Source organism: Apodemus sylvaticus, chromosome 1 (assembly GCF_947179515.1).
Source record: "Apodemus sylvaticus chromosome 1, mApoSyl1.1, whole genome shotgun sequence".
Taxonomy (NCBI): domain Eukaryota; kingdom Metazoa; phylum Chordata; class Mammalia; order Rodentia; family Muridae; genus Apodemus; species Apodemus sylvaticus.
In genome coordinates this window covers 171781373-171803503 of record NC_067472.1, presented here as the reverse complement: position 1 = coordinate 171803503, position 22131 = coordinate 171781373, and the positions used below count along the sequence as shown (strand labels likewise).

Sequence of the window (22131 nt, the reverse complement as noted above, 5' to 3'; positions counted from 1 at the left end):
TTGAATGACTCTCGTTCTGTGCTTCATGTTGAAAAGAAAAATTTGGTAAAAATTTCATCTTCTGGTGGTATAACTCTTAATCTAGCCGCACTTTATACAGTGGAGGCTGATTTAAACTGAGTCAAACTTGAGTTAAACATGGCTAAAGAAAAAGGCTGCTTCTTAAAGGGGCAGCATTCTCAAATCTGAGGAAAAGTGGGTTGACGATTATTCTCCTAGAAAAAAAAGTCTCTACAATTGTGAGTTGGGGTTCAAAGTGCTTTTTATTCTCTCAAAATTACAGCTAGAAAAAGGAAAAATTTGTTTGGATTAACTTTATGAGATTCGTGTAATCACTTTAAAGACAACCAATAATTGGTCCTAAAAGTATAAGTATGTTTTACATGTCTTGACTATAGAGTATTGGCTTATAAATTATTGTGCATGATTTAAAAGGTATAAGGTTGGTAATAAGAGTCTAGTTTAGAGCTTGTAGCTCGTGGTTGTAGCCATCTTGCAGATGCAGCCTGATACAACCCAGGAAATACAGGCCTCTAAGATGCTTCTAAATTGACATGGTGTTTTGTGTGAATCTTAACCTAGAAATTAGACTCATAAGAAATAAAATTTAAAATGATGTCTCTTTAATAAGTTACACTCTCATACTTTTGAGCATAAAGTAATGTGGTTGCCATTAATTTGAAAGAAAATAGAATGTTGAAATTGGGTTTTGTTCTCCAAAGTTGTAGTTATGCTATAATATTGCAAGAGAAAATTAAGAGTTACAATAAGGATTGCCAGTGTGTCATTGGCTGCAGTTTGCAGTCTGGTTGGAGGCTCATGACATTTTGTAATTGGGATGATTTTAAGAGTGATACAGCTGTGGCCATTATGGGCCTGTATTAGTTTGGGTTCTCTAGAGTCACAGAATGTATGGACAGTCTCTATATAGTTAGGGAATTTGTCGATGACTTACAGTCTATAGTCCAACTCCCCCAACAATGGTCAGCAGCGGCTGTGGATGGAAGTCCAAGGATCTAGCAGTTGCTCAGTCCCACGAGGCAAGCAGGCAAGGAAGAGTGAGTAAATCTTCCTTCTTCCAATGTCCTTACATACATCTCCAACAGAGGGTGTGGCTCAAAAAAAAGGTGTGTGCCTCCATGCCTTTAATCCCAGATGATCTTGAACTTGGAGATCTCCTTGTCTTAATCTTCTGGAATTCATAGCCACTATGCTTCAAGATCTTCATGCCAAGATCCAGGTCAGAAACTTATATCTCTGAGCCTCCAGATTAGGATCATAGGTGAGCCTTCCAATTCTAGATTGTAGTTCATTCCAGATATAGTCAAGTTGACAACCAGGAATAGCCACTACAGGGCCTGTTGGGACTTTTTCATAGGTTTGTTAGTTAGGTGGTGGGAACAAAATTTAATTCCCCCCCCCAGATTGTAAAAGAGATCTCAGTGGAAGTTTATTTAATAGCAAAGAGGCTCCTTTTGACTACTAAGAAAAAAGTAATAGACTTTTTCTGAAACCCTAAAAGTACAGGTTTCTTTTAACACTTAGGTCTGGCTGAAGGCTACTGCTATGCAGGCTACTGCCAGGCAGGATCACTGGGTGGGGTCTGGACTTAGAGACAATAGACTCAGATCAAGAGATATTTACATTTGAGTTGTAAGTTCAGAGCTGCCTCACTAGAGGCTTGTGAGATGCTGCTTTTGTCTTACAGACCTCACTTACAGAGTTTCTGGCCAAGGAAATATTTTTAACAGATTCATACAGGTGTGATTCAAAATACAGTTCAGATATAGACTTACTTTATGTGAGAAAAAGTGTTTTGTCTCTGCTTCAATACAAGAAGCTAGGACCTTAAATTTTTCAGCATATGTTGTTCATAGGATTTTATTACAGGCCTTTGCTTTATTTTTATTTTCTATATTCTTTGTTTACATCCCAAATGCTTTCCCCTTATCCAGTTCCACCTCCCCATAAGTCCCATAAGCCCTCTTCCTTCTACCCATTCCCTAGTTACCCCCCTCTCATTTCTCTGTCCTGGTACTCCCCTACAATGCTGGATGAATTCTTTCCAGGACCAGGGACCTCTCCTTCCTTCTTCTTGGGAATCATTTGATATGCTAATTGTGTCTTGAGTATTCAGAGCTTCTGGGCTAATCAATATCCACTTATCAGTGACTGCATTCCATGTATATTCTTTTGTGATTGGGTTACCTCACTTAGGATGGTATTTTCTTGTTCCAACCATTTGCCTAAAATTTTCATGAATTCATTGTTTTTAATTGCTGAGTTCTGTAAATATACCACATTTTCTGTACCCATTCCCCTGTTGAGGGACATCTGGGTTCTTTCCAGCTTCTGGCTATTATAAATAAGGCTACGATGAGCATAGTGGAGCATGTGTCCTTATTGCATGCTGAGGAATCCTCTGGTATATGCCCAGGAGTAGTATAACAGGGTCCTATGGAAATGTCGTGCCCAGTTTTCAGAGGAACCACAAGACTGATTTCCAGAGTGGTTGTACCAGCTTGCAATCCCACCAGCAGTGGAGGAGTGTTCCTCTTTCTCCACATCCTCACCAAAAACTGACTTCTTTGGGCTCTTGGTGTACAGGGAGTGTATATACAAACATGCAGGCCAAACATTCACATACACGCAATATTTACAAAAAGAGTCTGAATGTAAGTCTGGGTGTGATGGTACAAACCTTTATAAACACTCAGGAAACAGAAACAGGTACATCTATGACTTCAGCTGGGGCTACATAGTGAGACTGTGTCTCAAGAGAAAAAGAAGAAAGAAAAACCACCAAGTGTAGTAGGATATGCTTATAAGCAACTGAGGCAGGAGAATTGTATACTATAATAGTGTAAGTATCATCTTTCCTATGTGAACTCCCATAGAATGACACAGAGATTATATTCATTAATAAGCATCAAGAATTATAGCTGAGCAGATATTCATCTATTCTGAGTCTACTATGATGGCCTGGCCTATTTTCCAGCCACATGCCCTGCTACCTGCCATCTTAGTCTTGCCCTAGATGCTCCTGCTCCATTCATCTCCTCATGGAGACTCCCTCATGACACCCTTCTTGATCTCTCATTCCACCTTCAACCCCTCACTGGGATGGTAAATCCCATTTTATCTCTCCTTCCCAGCTATTGGCTGATTAGATCTTTACCAACTGACCAGGTCAGCTCAGTCAATGGGTTCTCCAGGGAGGGAGCAAGGATTGAAAAGAAAAAGGCCATTAGACAGCACTGTAACATGACCCAAGTCAATTCTAAAGCTGAAGGCAGGATTTTTTTTTTTTGCACTGTGCTTTTATATCATTCTAAGTACATACAAAGAATACAACCAGTCCTAAGATATAAACAAAGTAGTTAAGGAACAAACAAAGCACAAACAAAGTTTTCAAGGAACAAACTGATAATCAAAGTAATCAAACAGGCAATAAACAAAGTCTCCATGGTCTCTGGGTCTAGGGGTTTATCAGGATGATCTTCCTAGAAGAGGCCTCAAAAGCCCTCAACAATTAACTAATCAAAGGTGATGGAGAACAATTTTTACACAACATTGAGACAGGAGACGCTTCAACAATTATGACACTGCAAACATCTTATAGCAATTAGGTGTCCTTGCACAGAAATCAGCATTTGAATACACATGTGCCAAACCATCTCATGATGATATAATGCTTGACGCTAGCCTACTTTGCACAGTACAGGGTGTCCCTGGAGTACATGGCAAGACCCAGGCTACAGTGAGATACTCTCTCAAAAACGCCAAAAAGATAAAACAATGAAAAGATTAAATCTTAAGCAATAAAAAGTAAAACTAGAAGGCTACAGATTTTAACTTTTGCATAGTGACATGTCTTAATATCTCTTAGTTGGCTGGCTGAATAGGGCATGGCTTTAATCCCAGCACTGCGGAGGCAGGTGTGTGTGTGTGTATTGTGTGTGTATGTAGGCAGTGTCTCTGAGTTCAAGTCTCTGCAAAGAGAATACAGGGGGAGACAAGTGTATTTGCTTTCTTTTCTAGTAGTGGTTTGTTTTATCCCTTAACTGGGGTTGCTCTTCAGAATTTTACTCATATTGTCTAGTCTGAAAAGAAGAGTAAAAGGTCACTGCTCTAGGCCATCAAATTCCTTTAGGAAAGCATTGAACTTTTGTGGAAACAAAATCTTTACTGCTTAGAGAGGGTTAAATACTTGAATCGGCCTTGTGTTGTGGGAGCACAGGCCTTTGATCCCAGGTCTCTGGAGCAAGGGGCAGGCTGATCTCTAAATTCCAGGCCAGCCTGGTCTACACAAGGATTATCAAAACATCCAGTGCTACACAAGGAACCCTGTGAGTTGGGGAGGTGGCTGAGGGTGAGGCATGGCAAAAAAACAAGAACACTAAACCTCACAAGGTAGGTGGGAGTTTTTTTTTAATTTGTCTTGTAAGAAGGAACCGAACTGAAGCCTTTTGAATAGAACTTCCATTTTGAATAGGAATCAGATAAAGTTTAAGTTCCCAAAGACCTACCTAGTTACCATCATGTTTGGCAGAAAGTGACAAGTAAGTGGCAACTGACATCCTAGTTTACAAGTTGAGATATAAATGCTAGGCAAGTGAGCCCACCATAGTTCAGTAACCCAGCCTAGGGGAACAGACAAGATAAGTGAAACCCAAAGACATGTTCCTAAGGAAGTCCCCCATCTCTAAATCTGCCTCTGCTCTGCTTGAGACAGCTCTCTCTATTTTCTGCTTTAAACAGTTCTCCAAGCAGTTCTGTCTTGCTAATCTATAAAAAACATTCTCTGGATCGAACATCTCTTGCAGATCATAACCGACACTTATTTCATATATCAATCCAGATGTTTACTCCAGGTTTCCTTTTGATTATCCTATGAATCAGCATCTCATGACCCTAGGCCTTTGATTCTTAGGAGACAGTGTAGTGGCTATTCCTTATTGTCAACTTGACTATATCTGGAAGGAACTGCAATCCAGAATTGGAAGGCTCACCTGTGATCCTAATCTGCAGACTGAGAAATACAAGTTTCTGACCTGAATCTTGGCATGGAGATCTTGGACATAATGGGTATGAATTCCAGAAGATTAAGACAGGGAGATCTCTGAGCTCAAGGTCATCTGGGATTAAAGGCACAGTGGCACAGGCCTTTAATCTGGTCCACACCCTCAGTTGGAGACCTACATAAGGACATTGGACAGAGTGAAAACTCACTCTTCATTGCCTGCTTGCCTTGTGGTACTGAGCAACTGCTCGATCTTTGGACTTCCATCCACAGCAGCTGTTTAACATTTGGGGGCAGTTGGACTACAGACTGTAAGTCATCAACAAATTCCCTAGCTATATAGAGATAACCATATGTTCTGTGACTCTAGAGAACCATGACTAATACAGACAGCAAGCTCATTTTCTTTTTTAACATTGCAAAAATGATTCAGAGATCTGCCTGCCTCTGTTAAACACAGATGATAAGCTAGCTTGGTGGGACCCTGCCCTGAAATTACCATTTCTACCAAGAGTGGGCCTAACCTTGTTCTGTCCCAGGCCTACCCTAAACTCAGGAATCTGTCTGCCTTTGTAAGCAGGAAAAGCTTAGGGAAGTGATCTCTCCTGCCATCATCACTCCCTGAATTGCTTTATCCCCTTCCTTGGAATCCTCTGACAATTTGTCTCACAGCAAAGCTGCTTTTGTTCTTTTGATTTGTGAAGCCCCTCATGAAATTCATATTGCATCCTTATATTTTGCACAGTTGAGAAATGTATCTTTGAACTAAGGATTTTAGAGTTCTTTTCTGTCAGGAGCCATAATGGGACAAGCTAATATACTAGCAGGTGATCATCCTGAATTGGCCTGCTTCAGATTATTATATAATCTGCTACAGGTGAGTCCTCACTAAGCAAGGCTATGAGGAATTCATTGTAGGAAAGATTCCTGCTATTAATATGCCTTTCCTATTATTATTAAATGTATATAATAATCAATAAGTAATAGCACACCCCTTTGGGCAGATCTTCTCAGATCCACAGTGATATACTTATAGTGATGCTATGTATACAAATAGATGACTTAAGTTTTAATGATGATCCTACAAGAATTCTTAAAATTATATATGTGATTATTTAGCTGTTTTAAAACAGGACTGCTATTAGGTCCTTTTCTGATAGTCACATCTGCAAGGAGAATTCTGCCAGTCTCCCAAGAATCACCAATTAATTGCTCCTTAGATGGTAACCTGACTTTCTCCTACTCAGCACATTCCAAGAGGTTGTAAAACAATTAACCAAATGTCATAAAAAGTGAACTAGGATTTATTATAGGTACAAGGACAGAAGACAAAATATTGACTGGGTTTATCTATACAACACTTCTCTAATGACTTAGTTTATAAACTTTAGTTTTAAACTTTCATTGAAATTGTAGAGCTCAGACAGATGATAAATGTTTAGCTAGATAATAGCTCCTAATGGATGTGCATGTAAACATTCTCTTTTGTAACTTCTATTTCAATTAATGATTTGATTTTTGTGTGAACTTGTGATGAACTTTGTAACATGATCATGTATTCTGTTAGATATATAAGTACTGAAGACAAAAGAGAAAGTCTCTGTCTCTCATTCCCTTTCCCCACCTAGAAGCATATTTCCCTGTCTCCACTTGGGATCTTTCTGCTTTTCCCTCTTAGATAGCTTTCATAGGAAACTTTTTACAACTTAGCAATAAACTATAATCACTTCTATAAGTGTCCCTTTTTCTTCCTGAGACTTCTGACTAGCAGGCTGGAAGTTAGAGCTCAGCACTTCCTGCTGAGATAGAACAAAGGTCACATTGCTTAATCCTCCCCTGTTAGGCTACAGGTGTTAATCACCTAACCCAGTAGTCTTTTACCCTGAGAAAGAGCAAGAAAGTTGTTGGGACTCTTCAGAATGTTCACCAGATTCCAGTACAGTTAGAAAGCTAGAAAGCACTGAGACCCTCAGACTTCAAAGCCATCAACAGAGTCCTACTATGTGCCTCCACCACTACCTTCTCTGGGTCAGGAGGCTCCAGGTACTATTTTCCATAGCCTTAAGTGCTGCCCTGAAGGTTCCAGAATTTGCCATTTTTAGGAGATATTGGCTACACCTCCTCACCTCCCAAACTTGTGCAGTCTCTGATTATCTGGAGTCTTTAGCATTAGTTAACAAGGAGGACAGTCTAGTTAGTTGAAATGAGTGCCTGCTAGTCTTGTCCCAGAGGCAGGAACCATGTCTGGCTGGATCTGCCAAATCCTGATGGGTGGGAATATGGAACTGTAACTTGGCACAGATGTTTATGTCTTCAGGCTTAAATTCTTTCTGTTGATATTCTGGCATGGGCTTGCAGTTCAGCTCCCAAGTTTTGTAGCACTGATCACTCGGTAGAGGCCTGACTAAAATAGACTTTTGTCATCTACTTATGAGTCCCTAAAAGCAGTCAGTTCCCATGTATGTGTTGCTGTCCCCCACTGGTCAGGTTTTCCTGCCTAATTCAAATAAAGATCCTGCATGGCTTGGATTGTTTTGGATTTTCAGTTCCCAAAAGTTTGTTCTTCAAGACAGGATTTCTCTGGGTAGATTTGGCTGTGCTGGAACTTGCTCTTTTAGATCAGGCTGGCCTCAAACTCAGAGATGCTGCTTGCCTCCTGAGTGCTGGGATTAAAGGTGTGTGCAGGATTTTTAAAGATTCCTTATTCTAATCAACATAAATTTCATCGTATTTGATAGAGGAGACACATATTTACTGTCCCTTACCATGGGGAATTCCAGGTTGATTGATGGTCCTTTGTACCTGCAAGAACACCTAGTGCTCCTGCTGCTGACCTCAGCAAATGGTACTAACCTTGCAAGAGATTTTAGGTTTCCAGTGTCCTCCTTCTGGCCCCACCCCCACCATCCCAGGCAAGCAGCCTGGGAGAAGCTCTACCTTCTCAGGCATGCCTATTCTGCATTCCTATGACTTCAGAATGATAACCAATGGTTATCAGCTGCTACCTACTAGTCTCTGCCAAAGCTCAATCTGGAAACCTCTTGAGTGCAGCTGTGCTAGTGAATTACCAGTGTCTGGGTCAAGCTCTCCTGGGGTGGGTGGGACATTCTGGCTGGTTGGGGAGGCCACAGTCAGAGCTTTACCTGCCTACCCTTTTCCAGGATCTGAGCAGCTAGTAGGACTTCAACTTGTCCTCACCTCTTTATAGAGTTCAAGGAGGAGAGTCATCACTGTGGCTTTGGCATCCCACACAAGAGGTATGAAAGCCGGGACCAACCCCAAGGTGGTGGCATATATATAATATCCTCGCAAGGAAGAGGACGACACAGCAGGGTGGGGAAAGTTAGAGGCCACTGGGGTCTGCAGATGGTGTGCATGTGTGTGTGTGTTTGTTCTCTCACACAGTGAAAGCTTCAGCCTTCTCTCTCTGACCCACCATCATTCCCCCTTTCTCCCTCTCCTCTGTTCTCCCTTCTCCCTCTCTTTTCTCCTAACCTCTCCCCTCTCTTCTTCTCTCTCCTCTCTTCTTCTCTCTCCTCTCTTCTTCTCTCTTTTACTCTTCTCTCTCTTCTCCTCTCTCAACCCCTCTGTCTTCTTTTCTTGGTCTCTCACTCCATCTCTCCCTCCATTGCAGTCCTTTTTCTCCTTCTCCCTTTTCCCTTTCCATTCCATGTTCTCCCCTACAACATTCTTGACTCCCCTTCTCCTCCTCCTATATCTCTACCCTTCCCGTCCTCCCCAGTCCTGATAAGGTGCATCTCTTTTGGACAAAGTGGGCCTCAAATTTGCTATGGAGTGCAGGGTGACTTTGAACTCCTGCCTCCTGTGTCTACTTCCCACAGACTAGCATTGCTACTGAACATCACCATGACCATTTTTCCTCTCTCTTTCCTTAGCCACTGGAAAAATGGAGTCCACCACCTCAACCAGGTGAGTGCTTTCCTATGGGTTCTAGAAGAAAGAAAATGGGACTCAGGTGAAGAGTGAGTTGGGCAAGAGGAGCATTGACTACTGCATTCAAAATGCTGTTTTCCCTATGGAATGCCACTGCTCAGGGAATGAGGAAGGAGAGCAGTTGGGGGCCCCTAACTCTTCCTGGTCTCTGAGATGAGGTCATCTCTTCCATCTGTTCAGGAAGCATTTTACCATCAATGACTTTGAAATCGGGCGTCCTCTGGGCAGGGGGAAATTTGGCCGTGTATACCTGGCTCGACTCAAGGAAAATCATTTCATTGTGGCCCTCAAAGTCCTCTTCAAGTCTGAGATAGTGAAGGAGGGACTGGAGCACCAACTTCGCAGGGAAGTGGAGATCCAGACACACCTACAGTAAGTGTGGTCTATGTGGAACTCAGAGCTGCCCTTGTCTAGCATTGCTTCCCTTTTGCTGCCCTGACCTGTCTCCTAGGTTTGAACATGCCAGGTTCAAGTGTCTACACAGGTACAAGCCAGCCTCCAGTTTTGCTCCTCAGGTGATACACATCTCCTGTATTAAAAAGACATTCCTTTGTCCTGAGCACCTGGGAAACAGGAGCATGTAGATCACTAAATTTGAGGCCCACTTGCTGAGTTCCAGACCAGTCAGGGTTACACAGTGAGAGTCTGCCTCAAAGGTAATTGATTTTATTTTATACCTACTTGTTTGCTTGCTTGCTTATTTTAGTTTTGGTTTTGGTTATTTGGGGACAGGGATTCTCTGTATAACCCTGGATGTCCTGGAATTCACTCTGTAGATCTGGTATGCTGCTCTTGAACTCCCAGATTTGTCTGCATCTGGCTTTGGAGTGCTGAGATTAAAGTCTTGCATTGCTCAGCCACTTTTTTTATTTTATTTAAGTTACAGGGTGTGGTGTCACATGGGCTACATGTGAGGCACAGCACACATTTGGAGGACAACTTGCAGGAATTAGTTCTTTCCTTCCACATACAGATTCTAGAAATAAAACTCGGGTTGGTAGGCTTGGCAACAAATGTCTCTGCAGTGCTGTCTTGCCTGCCTTGGCCCTTCCTTCCTCCTTCAGGCATCTGAATATCCTTCGCCTGTACAACTACTTCCATGACGACATTCGGGTGTACTTAATTCTGGAATATGCTCCAGGAGGTGAGCTCTATAAGGAGCTTCAGAGAAAACAGAAGTTGACCGAACAGCATACAGCCACGGTGAGGGGAGCTCTGGGAGCAAGGAAGTACTCAATGATGGCTGTCACTAATCGTGGCTGTCATTATACCCATCTCAAGTCTTCTTGAATTACCATTTTCAGCATTACTGTGGGATGTGGAATGGGGGAGCATGCAGGCCATAATATGCACATATAGACTTCATGAGATAACTTGGAGAGGACTCCTTTCACCTTTGTGTGGCTTACAGGGATGAAACTCAGGTCACCAGGCTTGTACAGCAAGCCCTCTTACACACCAAGACATCTTGCTAGCCTTCATCTCTTTTTCTGTTCCGAGATAGAGGAAATATTCCTAGATAGCTCAGGCTGAAATTATTGTAAAAAATGAGATTCCATGGCAGTCATAACATTCATGTCTCTTCTAAGTCACAGGGAAACTGAAAGTTTTCTCCTGACCATATTGCTTTGGTTCACACAGATAATAGAGGAGTTGTCAGATGCCTTGACCTATTGCCATGAGAACAAGGTGATTCACAGGGACATCAAGCCAGAGAATCTCCTGCTGGGCCTCAGGGGTGAGGTGAAGATCGCAGACTTTGGGTGGTCTGTGCATACCCCCTCTCTCAGGTAGGTTGTATGGGATGGGGGTGGGGACCCTCAGACTAGTGAGGCATTTCCCAAGTGAATTCATCTCACAATGAAGATTCAGATATCAACTGTGTCTTGGGACTAATAAGCACCTTTTCCAAATATACACCTGAAAATGCACTTGCAGATTGCAAGAATTAAGTGGTTGGGGTGATGAACTTGGTAGATAAGAGCAGTTCCTTTGTGAGCAAGAAAACCGGACTCTAGATGGAAAAAAATTGCAAATCTCTGGCTATGTCTATGGGGAAGATCCTACAAACTGGGCAGTCAGACTAGCAGAAATGACTGGGTTATGTTCCGTGAGACCTTGCCTTAAAGGAATATAGTGGAGAGCTTAATAGACACTGAATGTCCTCCTTTGTCTCTGTTAGTATGTGTCTATGGGCATACACACACACACACACACACAAACACACACACACACACACACACACACACACACATACACATAGAGCTTGGCTTTTCTTTCCTAGTATTTATCAGTGTTTAGTGTTTGCCTTTGCCAGTAAGATTCTATGTAAAATTTGCAAGCGTCCCAAGATGGAATTTCTCAATGTTGATGAGCCTATCTTTCCTCGGTTCGTCATGAAACACATGCCATTATTATATATGTAATAAATCTTCCTCACTCATTGACTCTGTAGACTGCCAGGCTGCCTTTAAACTTACAGCAATCCTATGATGTTATGCTACAGGTGATATGCTACACATGACTGAGTAATTTTAAAACATGGGCTTAACATACCTTCCCTTACAATATTTACTTCCTCTGAGTTAGTTTAGTTTTTTTTTTTTTTTTAACTTATGTGGATGTTTTGCCTGCATGAGGGATTTCTGCACCATTTTTCATACCTTGTTCCCTTGGAAGCCAGAAGAGGGCATCCAATAGTTATAAGCAGCCACATAGATTCTGAAAATCCATCCAGGGTACTTTAGAAGAACAGACAGTACTCTAAAGCACTGAGTCATCTCTCCTGTTCTGCATTGTGTGACTGACTGGGGGTTCATTCTAGCCTCAAACACACAATGCTCTTCCTGTTGCAACTTTTCCAAATGCCAAAATTAAGAGATATGAGCTTCTATTATATCTATCTGCTTTTCCTGACTCTTAAAGAAAAAGAAAATTCTGTGTTTATTCTCATGTGAGAGTGCAGGCACACATGAGTCATGTTGTATCTTGGGGGGCATCATGTCAGAAGACAGCATCAAGACAATCCCTCACCTTCCACCTTATTTGAGACAGGGTTTTTGTTTGCTGGTTCATACTTGGCTAGCTGGTCTAAAGTCTTTCTATGATTCTCCTCTGCCTCCCATCTCACTGTAGGAGTTCTAGGACTATAAACATGCACTGGGTTTCATGTGGGTACTGGAGTATAGAACTCAGGTTCTCAGGAATTCCCCCTGCAAGTGCTTTACCTCCTGACTCATATCCTATACACCCTGTGATTCTTCAACCACATTAGCAGTTGGTATATGTGAACAGTTCTCCCTGCCTCAGCCATGCACAGAAGGGGACTCTTCAAGAAGTCCCTTGGTCTAACATTTCCTTGGAAACTAAATATGGAAGATTTCACTCCTGAGCTTATGCACAGTGCTCGCTTTTGTGTCCTGCTCTAGGAGAAAGACAATGTGCGGGACTCTGGACTACTTGCCCCCAGAAATGATAGCGAGGAGAATGTACAATGAGACAGTTGATCTGTGGTGTATTGGGGTGCTCTGCTATGAGCTGCTGGTGGGAAAGCCCCCGTTTGAGAGCAACACCCACAGCGAGACATACAGACGCATTTGCAAGGTATGATGAAAACACACACACACACACAATATTCACCAGGAAGCCAGGCAATGATGGATCCTGGGTGGGCTTTCGGAAATGGAGCATGTACAAAAGAGTATCTACTAATAGGCAAAAGGGTGCCATGAGGAGACTTATAAAACAGGGGGGAGATTACCCAATGAGAATAACTAGATTCTATTTTTCTTCCCCTGGTAAATTAGGTGAATTTCAAGTTTCCTTCATCAGTGCCTGCAGGAGCCCAGGACTTGATCTCCAAGCTTCTTAGGTACAATCCCTCAGAGAGGCTGAGCCTGGCCCAGGTCCTGGAGCACCCCTGGGTCAGGGAACACTCTCAAAGGATCCTGCCTCCCTGTTCTCTGATGGCTTCCTGAGCCCTGTCTGTTTTTATTCCTATGTGTTTCTTCAGGAAGCTCTCCAGTATCGGTTTGTTACTGCATGTGGTTTGCTTATTTTCTCTTTTATAACGCAAAAATAAATAAAACTGATTAATGTACTATCAGTCTTTTTGCTTGAGTGAGATAGTATGTGGATTGGATGGAAACATTTGTTATACATGAGTGATATGGGTGTATTCCAGGGGCCCACATCAGGTGACTCCCTCTATTGCTCTCCCTCTCATTTTTTGAGAGGCTAGGTCTCTGAACTGAACATGAAACTCACCAAATTAGCTTGGCTGACTGGTATGTGAAACAGAGTGATCCTGCTATCTCCAGCTCCCCACACACAGATTCACTAAAGTATGTCCAGCCTGTACCAGTGTGTTGGGGAGCAAACTCAGTCCCCAGTCCTCTGCACATGGACAGAGGCACATCCATGCTCACACATACAAAATACACAATAAATGAAATTGTTGGGAATCAGAGAGCTTGCTCAACACTCCCGGCTGAGCTTTTTGCACAGATTTCTTGAGAGCAATACATCACGTGGCTTAGCTTGAGTCCTGCCTTGCTGCCTGGTGTGGTACAGACTTCCCAGGTGCCTGATCTATGACTATAATTGTTTCCTCCTGTTCCTTCCCAGGCCTCTAGTATATATATATATTGCTGGTCTCTCCGTAAAGCTTTGGCATTCTCCTTGCAGAATGAAACGTGTCTGTGTTTTTTGTTAATACCCCAGGCCTATGCCCGATAGGGCACACTATACACACACACACACACACACATACACACACACACACACTCCAGTCTACATTTTACACAGAATGTCAGTCTCACACAGTCCCCAAATCCTCCTGTGCAGTGTGCATTGTTGTTTGATGATTCTGAAGCCAGGCCTGGTGACCCATACCTACAACCTTAAGTATTCAGGAGGCACAGACAAGATAAGTTCAGTTCAAGGACAACCTAGCCAATTTAGCAATTTTTATTATTATTTTAGTACCAAGGCTTAAGTATTTCTTCATAGCAAAGGAAAATGAAGTAACATGCATTCCTTGTTTGAATGGAAATCTTTGATGTTTGAAATATGCACGTTTTACTCCTAATTTCTCCCCTTAAATATCCTTCAGTCATGGAATGACAGTTTATTTTTTTGTCCCTTAGATGATCTATGAAAACAGGTTACAAATATGTCGTAGTTAGGGTTCTTACTACTGTGATAAAACACCATGACCAAAAGCAATGTGGGCAGAAAAACACTTATTTGTCTTCTAGGTAGGTAACAGTCAGTCATCAGAGGACGTGGAGTTGGGAACTCAAGACGAGAATCTGGAAGCAGGAACTGAAGCAGAGGCCATGAAGCAATGATGATTGCAGGCTTGTGCCTTATTTCCTTATGGCTTGTTCAACCTTCTTATACAACCCAAACCACATGCTCAGAGGTGGAGGCAGCACCACCCACAGTTGGCTGGAACCTCAGACTGCATCACTAGTTAAAAATACCACACTGGGGTGGAAATGAAGCACAACTTTAACCCCAGGGAGGCAGAGGCAGGTAGATCTGAGTTCAAGTTCAGCCTGGTCTGTAGAGAGGGTTCCAGGATAGGCAAGGTTACACAGAGAAATCATGTCTTAAAACCCATAAGTAAAGCCTCACTGACTTACCTACAGGCCAACATGCTAGGGTTTTTTCCTCTGTTGAGATTCCTCTTCCAAAATAGGCCTAGGTTTGTTTCAAGTTGACAAAATTAAGCAGCACTAAAATGCTGTTTCCTACTCTGCCCTAGTACAGGTGGTGGAACCTTATGTCTCTGTACAGGGAATACAAACACTCCAATGCTTAACTTTGTGCAGGTCCACTTTCTTGTCTCAAAGTAAGGTCTCACTGCATCACCCAGGCAGCCTTGTCCTTACTATCTTCCTGCCTCATCCTCTAGAAGTTACATCATAGATGGGTAGGACTATATTTAAGTACTAAAGGAACACTCGAGGTTCAATAATTTGCTAGTGGGTAATAATGGCTCAGTGGGTGTGAGCACTTGTTGCAAAAGATAGGGACTTTTGTTCAGATTCTCAACACCCACATGAAAAGTTTATGTGCAATGCAATAACCCCACTACTGTTGATCAGAATGAGCAGAACAACTGGGTCCCAGTTCCAAGTACACTGAGAGATGGTGACTTGGGGATAAAGCAATGATAGAGCAGGCCCCTGCAGTGTCCATTCTATTCTCTTACATGTAAGCTCATGCATAAACACACAAGTTTATGTCTCACATACATTGTTGCACACCTCACAATTGAATAACTTTGACTACATGATCTTGTTTTTTTTGGTAGAGGCCTTATGTAGGCCTGGCTGAACCCTGAACTCCTGATCCTCATGCTTGGACTTCTCAAGTGCATGCAAGTGCAAAGGCTATTAGCTAATTGTTTTGCTTTTGAGAAAGGGTCTCACTATGAAGCTGACTAGCCTGGAACTTGCCATGTAGTGGCAGTCTGAGGTTGGCCTCAGACTCACAGAGGTGGCATTAACAACATGCCCTACCATACCAGGCCATAGAGCTAAATTAGAAGGCATGTATGTATGTATGTATGTGTGTATGTATGTATGTATTTGCTTGGTTTCGTTTGCATGTGTACTACAGCATGAAGGTGCTTGAAGATGGCCAAGAGGATGTTGGTTCCTCTGGAATGGAGTTTAAGATGGTTTTGAGCAATCTGATGTAGGTATAGGATATGGAACCCGGGTCCTTTCCTTTGCAGATAGCAGCCAATGTTCTGAATCACAAAGCCATCTCTCCATTGCACAGTTAAATTGTCAACAGGACGGCCTATGTTTCTTCCTTCGTAGCAATATCAAGAGATGAACCCCAAAAAACTCTTTTAGCTACTAAATCAATATAAGGTATTCACTGTCCTCAATTTGGAGACTGTTCAGCATTCTTAGTTATTTGTTTGAAACCGGGTTTACCCATGTAACTCTGGTTGGATGGGAATTCACTGTGTAAATTAGACTAATCTACACATTTTCTGCAATCTTACCCTTAACGTTTAGAGCTCTCTAGGGTATCCAGTATCCTCTTTTGGCTTTCATTTTTTGGTTAGATATTTGCCTTATTTACATTTCAAATGGTATTCCCTTTCCTCATTACCTCTTTGTAAAACCCCTATCTGTCCCTCTCCCTATGCTCATGCCCTCTCCCAAAATTTCTTGACTTGCATTCCAGTATCTATTCTGGGGAATCTCAGGCCTTCAAAGGACCAATAGCCTCTCCTCTCATTGATGTCTCAGGTGGCCATCTTCTACATATATAGCTGGAGCTATGGATCCCTCCATGTATACTCTTTGGTTGTTGGTTTAGTCCCTGGGAGCTCTAGGGTACTGGTGGTACATGTTAGGAGTGCACACCTCTTCAATTCCTTGGTTCCTGTGTCTAGCTGCTCCATTGGGGTCCATATGCTCAGTCTATTGGTTGGCTATGAGGTGTGGGTATTTTGATCCACTTTCCAGTAAGGATCAAAGTATCCACACTTGGTCTTCCTTCTTCTTGTGCTTCATGTATTCTGAGTTTTATCTTGAGTATTCAGAGCCTTTGGATGAATGCATACTGTCTATGTTCTTTTGTGATTGGGTTACCTCACTAAGGGTATTGTTTCCTTGCTCCATGCATTTGCCTAAGAATTTCTTGATTCATTGTTTTTAATAGCTGAGTAGTACTCCATTGTGTAAATGTACAACATTTTCTCTATCATTCCTCTGCTGAGAGACCTGTGTGTTCTCTCCAGCAGCACCCCTCCATGGCCTCTGCATCACTGGCTGGCTCCAGGTTCCTGCTGTTTGAGTTCCTGTCCTGACCTCCTTGAAAGATGACAGTGATGTGGAAATGAGAGCCAAATAACATCCTTTCCTCCCCAAGTTGCTTTTGGATGTGGTCTTTCATTACAGCAGTAGAAACCCTCATGTAACCTCCATGTTCCATTTTATTTGGAACACTTTGAAGCCTCATATTGATATTTTTGTTATTTTACTTTTAAGACACAGGTTTATCTGAAATGAATGAATAATGCCACTAAAATTGCTACATCAGTATGATTTTTTTCCTTGGCAAGATCTGACCAAAATTGTTTTGTGTACTATGTCACAAATCCCATAAAATCTTTTCAACATTTTGGCCTTGACTTAGTCATCTAACTTCTAAAAGGTAAATTATGGGGAAAAATGCTTCAGAGGATAAGATCACTTGATGCTGTTTAGAAGACCTGAGTTCCATTCCCAGGAACATGACAGTTCACAACCATCTACAGCTTCAGTTCCAGAGTATCCAATACCCTCTGTGGACCAAGGCATAAACATGATATATATGGATAAAGGCAACTTTTTTCGATATATTTTTTATTTACATTTCAAATGACTTCCCCTTTTCTGGCTCCCCACTCCCCGAAAGTCCCATTAGCCATTTTCCCTACCCCTTTCTCCCCATCCGACCCTTCCCACTTCCCTGTTCTGGTATTCCCATATACTGCTGCACTGAATCTTTCCAGAACCAGGGGCCACTCCTCCGTTCCTTTTGGACATCAATTAATATGTGGATTATGTCTTGGGTATTCCACATTTCTAGGCTAATATCCATTTTATCAGTGAGTGCATACCAAGATTGATCTTTTGAGACTGTGTTGGGTCACCTAGTATGATGTTCTCCAGATCCATCCATTTGTCTAAGATTTTCATGAATTCATTGTTTCTGATGGCTAAATAGTATTACATTGTGTAAATATACCACATTTTTTTAATCCATTCCTCCAGTGAGGGACAACTGGGTTCTTTCCAGTTTCTGGCTATTACAAACAGGCTGCTATGAAGATATTGGAGCATGTGTCCTTATTGCATGCTGGGGAATCCTCTGGGTATATGCCCAGGGGTGCTATAGCAGGGTCCTCCAGAAATGTCATGCCCAGATCTCTGAAGAACCACCAGACGGATTTCCAAAGTGGTTGTACCATCTTACAGTAACTATGGCAGATATGACAACTGACAAAGAAAAACACATGAACATTTTTCCCTGTTTTAAATCACTTTATTAACATTTTTTTATTCTAGTTTATGTTTATGACTACTTTGCCTATATGGATGTCCTTGCCACATACATGCCTGGAGTTTATGGGAATGATGAGCATCCATGTGAAGGCTGGGTATCAGATTGTGGTCCTTTATTAGAACAAGTGCTCTTTGCCATTGAGGCAACTCACATGCCATGAAAAATCCTTTTATTTTGTTGTGACGTTTTAATGGCAACAAACTCATTTCTTCAAATTATTTTGTCTACCAAGGCTGAACTCGCATTCATAGTGATCTGCCTGCCTGCTGAGATTATAGTAATGTACCAGCATGCCTAGGATCAAATTTTATACATCTGTATTTAGACTTGTACAGATGTCAGTGCAATGCCTTCAGATGCCAGAAGAGGGAATCAGGATCCCCTGGATTTGAGGGTTTCTGGTAGTTTAGAGAAACGAACCAAATGTTGGGGTGGTAGGAACTCAATCAGGGTCTTCTCAAAGAACAGCAAGGGCTCTTAGCTACTAAGCTCTCACCATGCCTCAGACATGAAATAAGCAGCAAGTCATGCTTGCTGTCAACTGAGATACCCAAATTTGGGACTCATGAACTACAGGACCATTTCACTCTGATACACACAGGCCTGTGGGCTAAGCAGACTTCAAAGTTTCTTACATCACCAAGGATAGTATCACCATAGTAGCTAAGTGTTGACAGTTCCACTGCGCCAAGGAAAAGAATTGTAGGCACGATTTTTTCATATAGATTTCCTACTATGTTCAACCTATTTGACTTGAGTGATGGTCATTGTGCTTAACCCACAGGGAACCAGTTACATTCATTTAAGAATTTTTGAAGACGGGCGGTGGTGGCACATGCCTGTAATCCCAGCACTCTGGGATGCAGAGGCAGGCGGATTTCTGAGTTTAAGGCCAGTCTGGTCTACAGAGTGAGCTCCAGGACAGGCAGGACTATACAGAGAAATCTTGTCTTGAAAAAAAAAAATATATATATATATATATAAGAAAAAAAAGAACCTTTAAATATTGGATTTCATTATAACAATGCTCTCATATATGTATATGTACATACATATATATATATAAATATATTTACATATTTAACATGGACTATAATATGTAAAGGCTTTCCCACATTGCTTATATTCACAGGGTTTCTCTTCAGTATGTGTTCTCTGAAGTATTCTCTCCAGCATTATTTTTTGTGAATCTGGAGATAACAGTGACATGCAAAGACTTCCATATTGAATACCTTCGTAGTGTTTCTCTCCAGTATGAATGGTTTTATGCCTTTCTCACATTGTTCACCTCCATAAGGTTTCTTTCTGGTATGTGTTCTTTTATTCAAAGATGATCGTGTTATGAAAAGGGTTTCCCACATTGATTACATTCATAGTGTTTCTCACCAATGTTTTCTTTCATGTATTCAGAGATAATTATGTTGTGAAATGGATTTATCACTTTTACCATACTTGTACGATTTATCTCTAATATATGTTCTTTTCCACATGAGATCACTATGATGTCCAAAAACCTTACTACATTACTTATGTTCATATGGTTTCTGTACAGTATGAGTATTTTCATAGTGATGAAGTCTAGAGAAATATGCAAAGATGTTACCATGTTAAATACCTTCATAGGGTTCCTCTCCCAGATTGATTATGTTTCAGTAGATTATTTTGATTTTCAAAGGCTTTACCACAGTGATTACATTCATAGGGCATCTTCAGTATGAAACTTTTTATGGTTTTGGAGCTGATGGTGACGTGTGTAGGCTTTAAAACATTGATTACATTCATAAGGTTTCTCTCCAGTATGTGTTCTTTTATGCACACACAAAGCAGAGTGATATGAAAAGGCTTTACCACACTGATTACATTCATAAGGTTTCTCTCCAGTATGTGTTCTTTTATGCGATTGGAGACTACTGCTTTGTGCAAAGGCTTTATCACATTGATTGCATTTGTAGGGTTTCTCTCCACTATGTGTTCTTTTATGTAGTTGGAGACTAGAACGTTGTGCAAATGTTTTATCACATTGATTACATTTGTAAGGTTTCTCTCCAGTATGAATTCTTTCATGAGATTGAAGATGACTGTGAGATGCAAATGATTTGCTGCACTGATTACATTTATAAGGTTTCTCTCCAGTATGTGTTCTTTCATGTATTCGGAGATGACTCTGTTGTGTATAGGCTTTATCACATTGATTACACTTGAATGGTTTCTCACCTGTATGCATTACTTTGTGTGTTTGGAGATGAGATCTTTGTGCAAAGGTTTTACCACATTGATTACATACATAAGGTTTCTCTCCAGTATGTGTTCTCTTATGCAAGACCAAATAAGACTGGTATGAAAAGGCTTTATCACACTGGTTACATTCATAGGGTTTCTCTCCAGTATGCGTTCTTTTATGCCAACGCAAAGTAGATTGATGTGGAAAGGCTTTACCACATTGATTACATTCATAGGGTTTCTCTCCAGTATGTGTTCTGTTATGCAAGCGCAAAGTATTGCGATGTGCAAAGGCTTTACCACACTGATTACATTCATAGGGTTTCTCTCCAGTATGTCTTCTCTCATGTATTCGAAGTTTACTGGGTTCTGTAAAGGCTTTACCACACTGATTACATTCATAGGGTTTCTGTCCAGTATGTGTTCTCTCATGTACTTGAAGGTTACTGGGTTGTGAAAAGGCTTTACCACCCTGATTACATTTGTAGGGTTTCCATCCAGTATGTGATCTCTTATGTACTCGAAGTTTACTGGGTTGTGAAAAGGCTTTATCACATTGATTACATTTGTAGGTTTTCCCTCCAGTATCTGGTCTTTTATGTATTTGGAGACTATTATGACATGCAAGGGCTTCACTATGTTGAAAACTTTCAGAGGATTTCTCTTGACTTTGAATTCTTTCATGGTTTTGAAGATGACTCTGACATATGAAGGCTTTATCACATTGTGTATATTCATAAGGTTTCTCCCCAACAGGATTTCTTGCATGCCTGCAATGATAATAGGGACATGGAAGAGTTTGATCACATTCATTACACTGATGAATCTTTTTTTATCTATATGAATTTATTTTACAATTTGGTCTAACTGTAAGGTAGAATCAGATCGCTAGGTTTTAATCACATTGCTTATAATCTTGGTGTTCCCCTTTATTGTGGGGTGTTTCGCATCATTAAAGACAGCTGTGATTGTGAAGACATTTATTAAATGGCTCACATTAATAGCATAATTTCTCTACTTGAAGTTTTCCAGATATTTGAAGAAAACTGCAAGAATTCACAAATATACCACTCTAATTATATCCATAAATTTTCTTACACTGTGAGTCATACTGTTAGTACCGAGACCTGTGATGTCATATAGGCCACAATTAGCACAGTGCAACTATGGGTCTGTTGCCAAGGCAACAGTCGCCAGATACCCAGAATTCAATGGCCCAACATTACCTGTAATTTACTGGATTACCCATATATAATTGGTTAGCGTTTCTCCTCCCCTCTCTTTCTTCTCCTCCTTCTTCCCACCCACTACACATTTTCCCCATCTTATATAAAGCCCCACATGGAACTGTTTGGCCTGGTGTGACCTCCTGCGCAAACAGACCAACTGCATGGAAAAACCAACATTTTGGAGTGCCCATCAGGAGATTCTGCCTGTAGTCACTATAGAGAGAAGAGTGTAGATACCTGCTCAGGCTTGCCTCAAGCAATGTTATACTCGGGTAATCAAGGTGAACCAGGTGTTCTCAGACTGCTCCGTTATGGAGCAAAGATGGTGTGTGTGTTGGGGGGAGGGGGAGGGGAGGGTCACTCCCTGTTGATTCTTACTTAGGACACAGCCCCACGACCAACCGGCTTGCAGATAAACTGCCTATGTTCTCAGGTTTTGGACACAGGCAGACCCCTGGAGATTTGCACCCCCAGAGATCTTAAGCTCAGGATAATACAGTACCTAGTGAGGTTTTTCTGCCCTGGCAGGCCATGGGGAGTTGCTCCCTCTGCTGCTCTCCAGGCAGGACACAGGTCCCACAACCTATCAGCTGGGAGATGAACCACCTGTGTGCTCAGGTCCTG

The 22131-nt window shown here is 41.6% G+C and overlaps 2 protein-coding genes across 11 annotated transcripts in view; one reads left to right on the top strand and one right to left on the bottom strand.

Moving 5' to 3' along the window:
* LOC127670388 (zinc finger protein 431-like) overlaps positions 1-22131 on the bottom strand; it is a 553459-nt gene that overhangs the window by 125325 nt on the left and 406003 nt on the right. The window contains exon 5 of one of the 10 annotated variants that reach the window (XM_052164796.1): positions 19094-21048. The exons of the other annotated variants lie outside the window; for them this stretch is intronic. Coding sequence (XP_052020756.1) covers positions 19755-21048 — 1294 coding nt within the window. The 3' untranslated portion in view covers positions 19094-19754. Of the gene's footprint in view, positions 1-19093; positions 21049-22131 lie in introns of those variants that run through there. 10 annotated transcript variants of the gene reach the window in all.
* On the top strand, positions 8046-12954 carry LOC127670509 (aurora kinase C-like). Its single transcript, XM_052165030.1, has 8 exons — positions 8046-8095; positions 8776-8789; positions 8911-8953; positions 9158-9349; positions 10042-10180; positions 10619-10767; positions 12406-12580; positions 12784-12954. The coding sequence occupies exons 3-8, from the start codon at positions 8931-8933 to the stop codon at positions 12952-12954; spliced, it is 849 nt and encodes a 282-aa protein (XP_052020990.1). The 5' UTR covers positions 8046-8095; positions 8776-8789; positions 8911-8930.

Bases quoted from the DNA above. Each gene is read 5' to 3' on its own strand.
- LOC127670509 (XM_052165030.1), top strand. From the start codon at position 8,931: ATGGAGTCCACCACCTCAACCAG. The intron at 8,954-9,157 runs GTGAGTGCTTTC...CCATCTGTTCAG, and splicing joins GAGTCCACCACCTCAACCAG to GAAGCATTTTACCATCAATG. The intron at 12,581-12,783 runs GTATGATGAAAA...CTGGTAAATTAG, and splicing joins CATACAGACGCATTTGCAAG to GTGAATTTCAAGTTTCCTTC.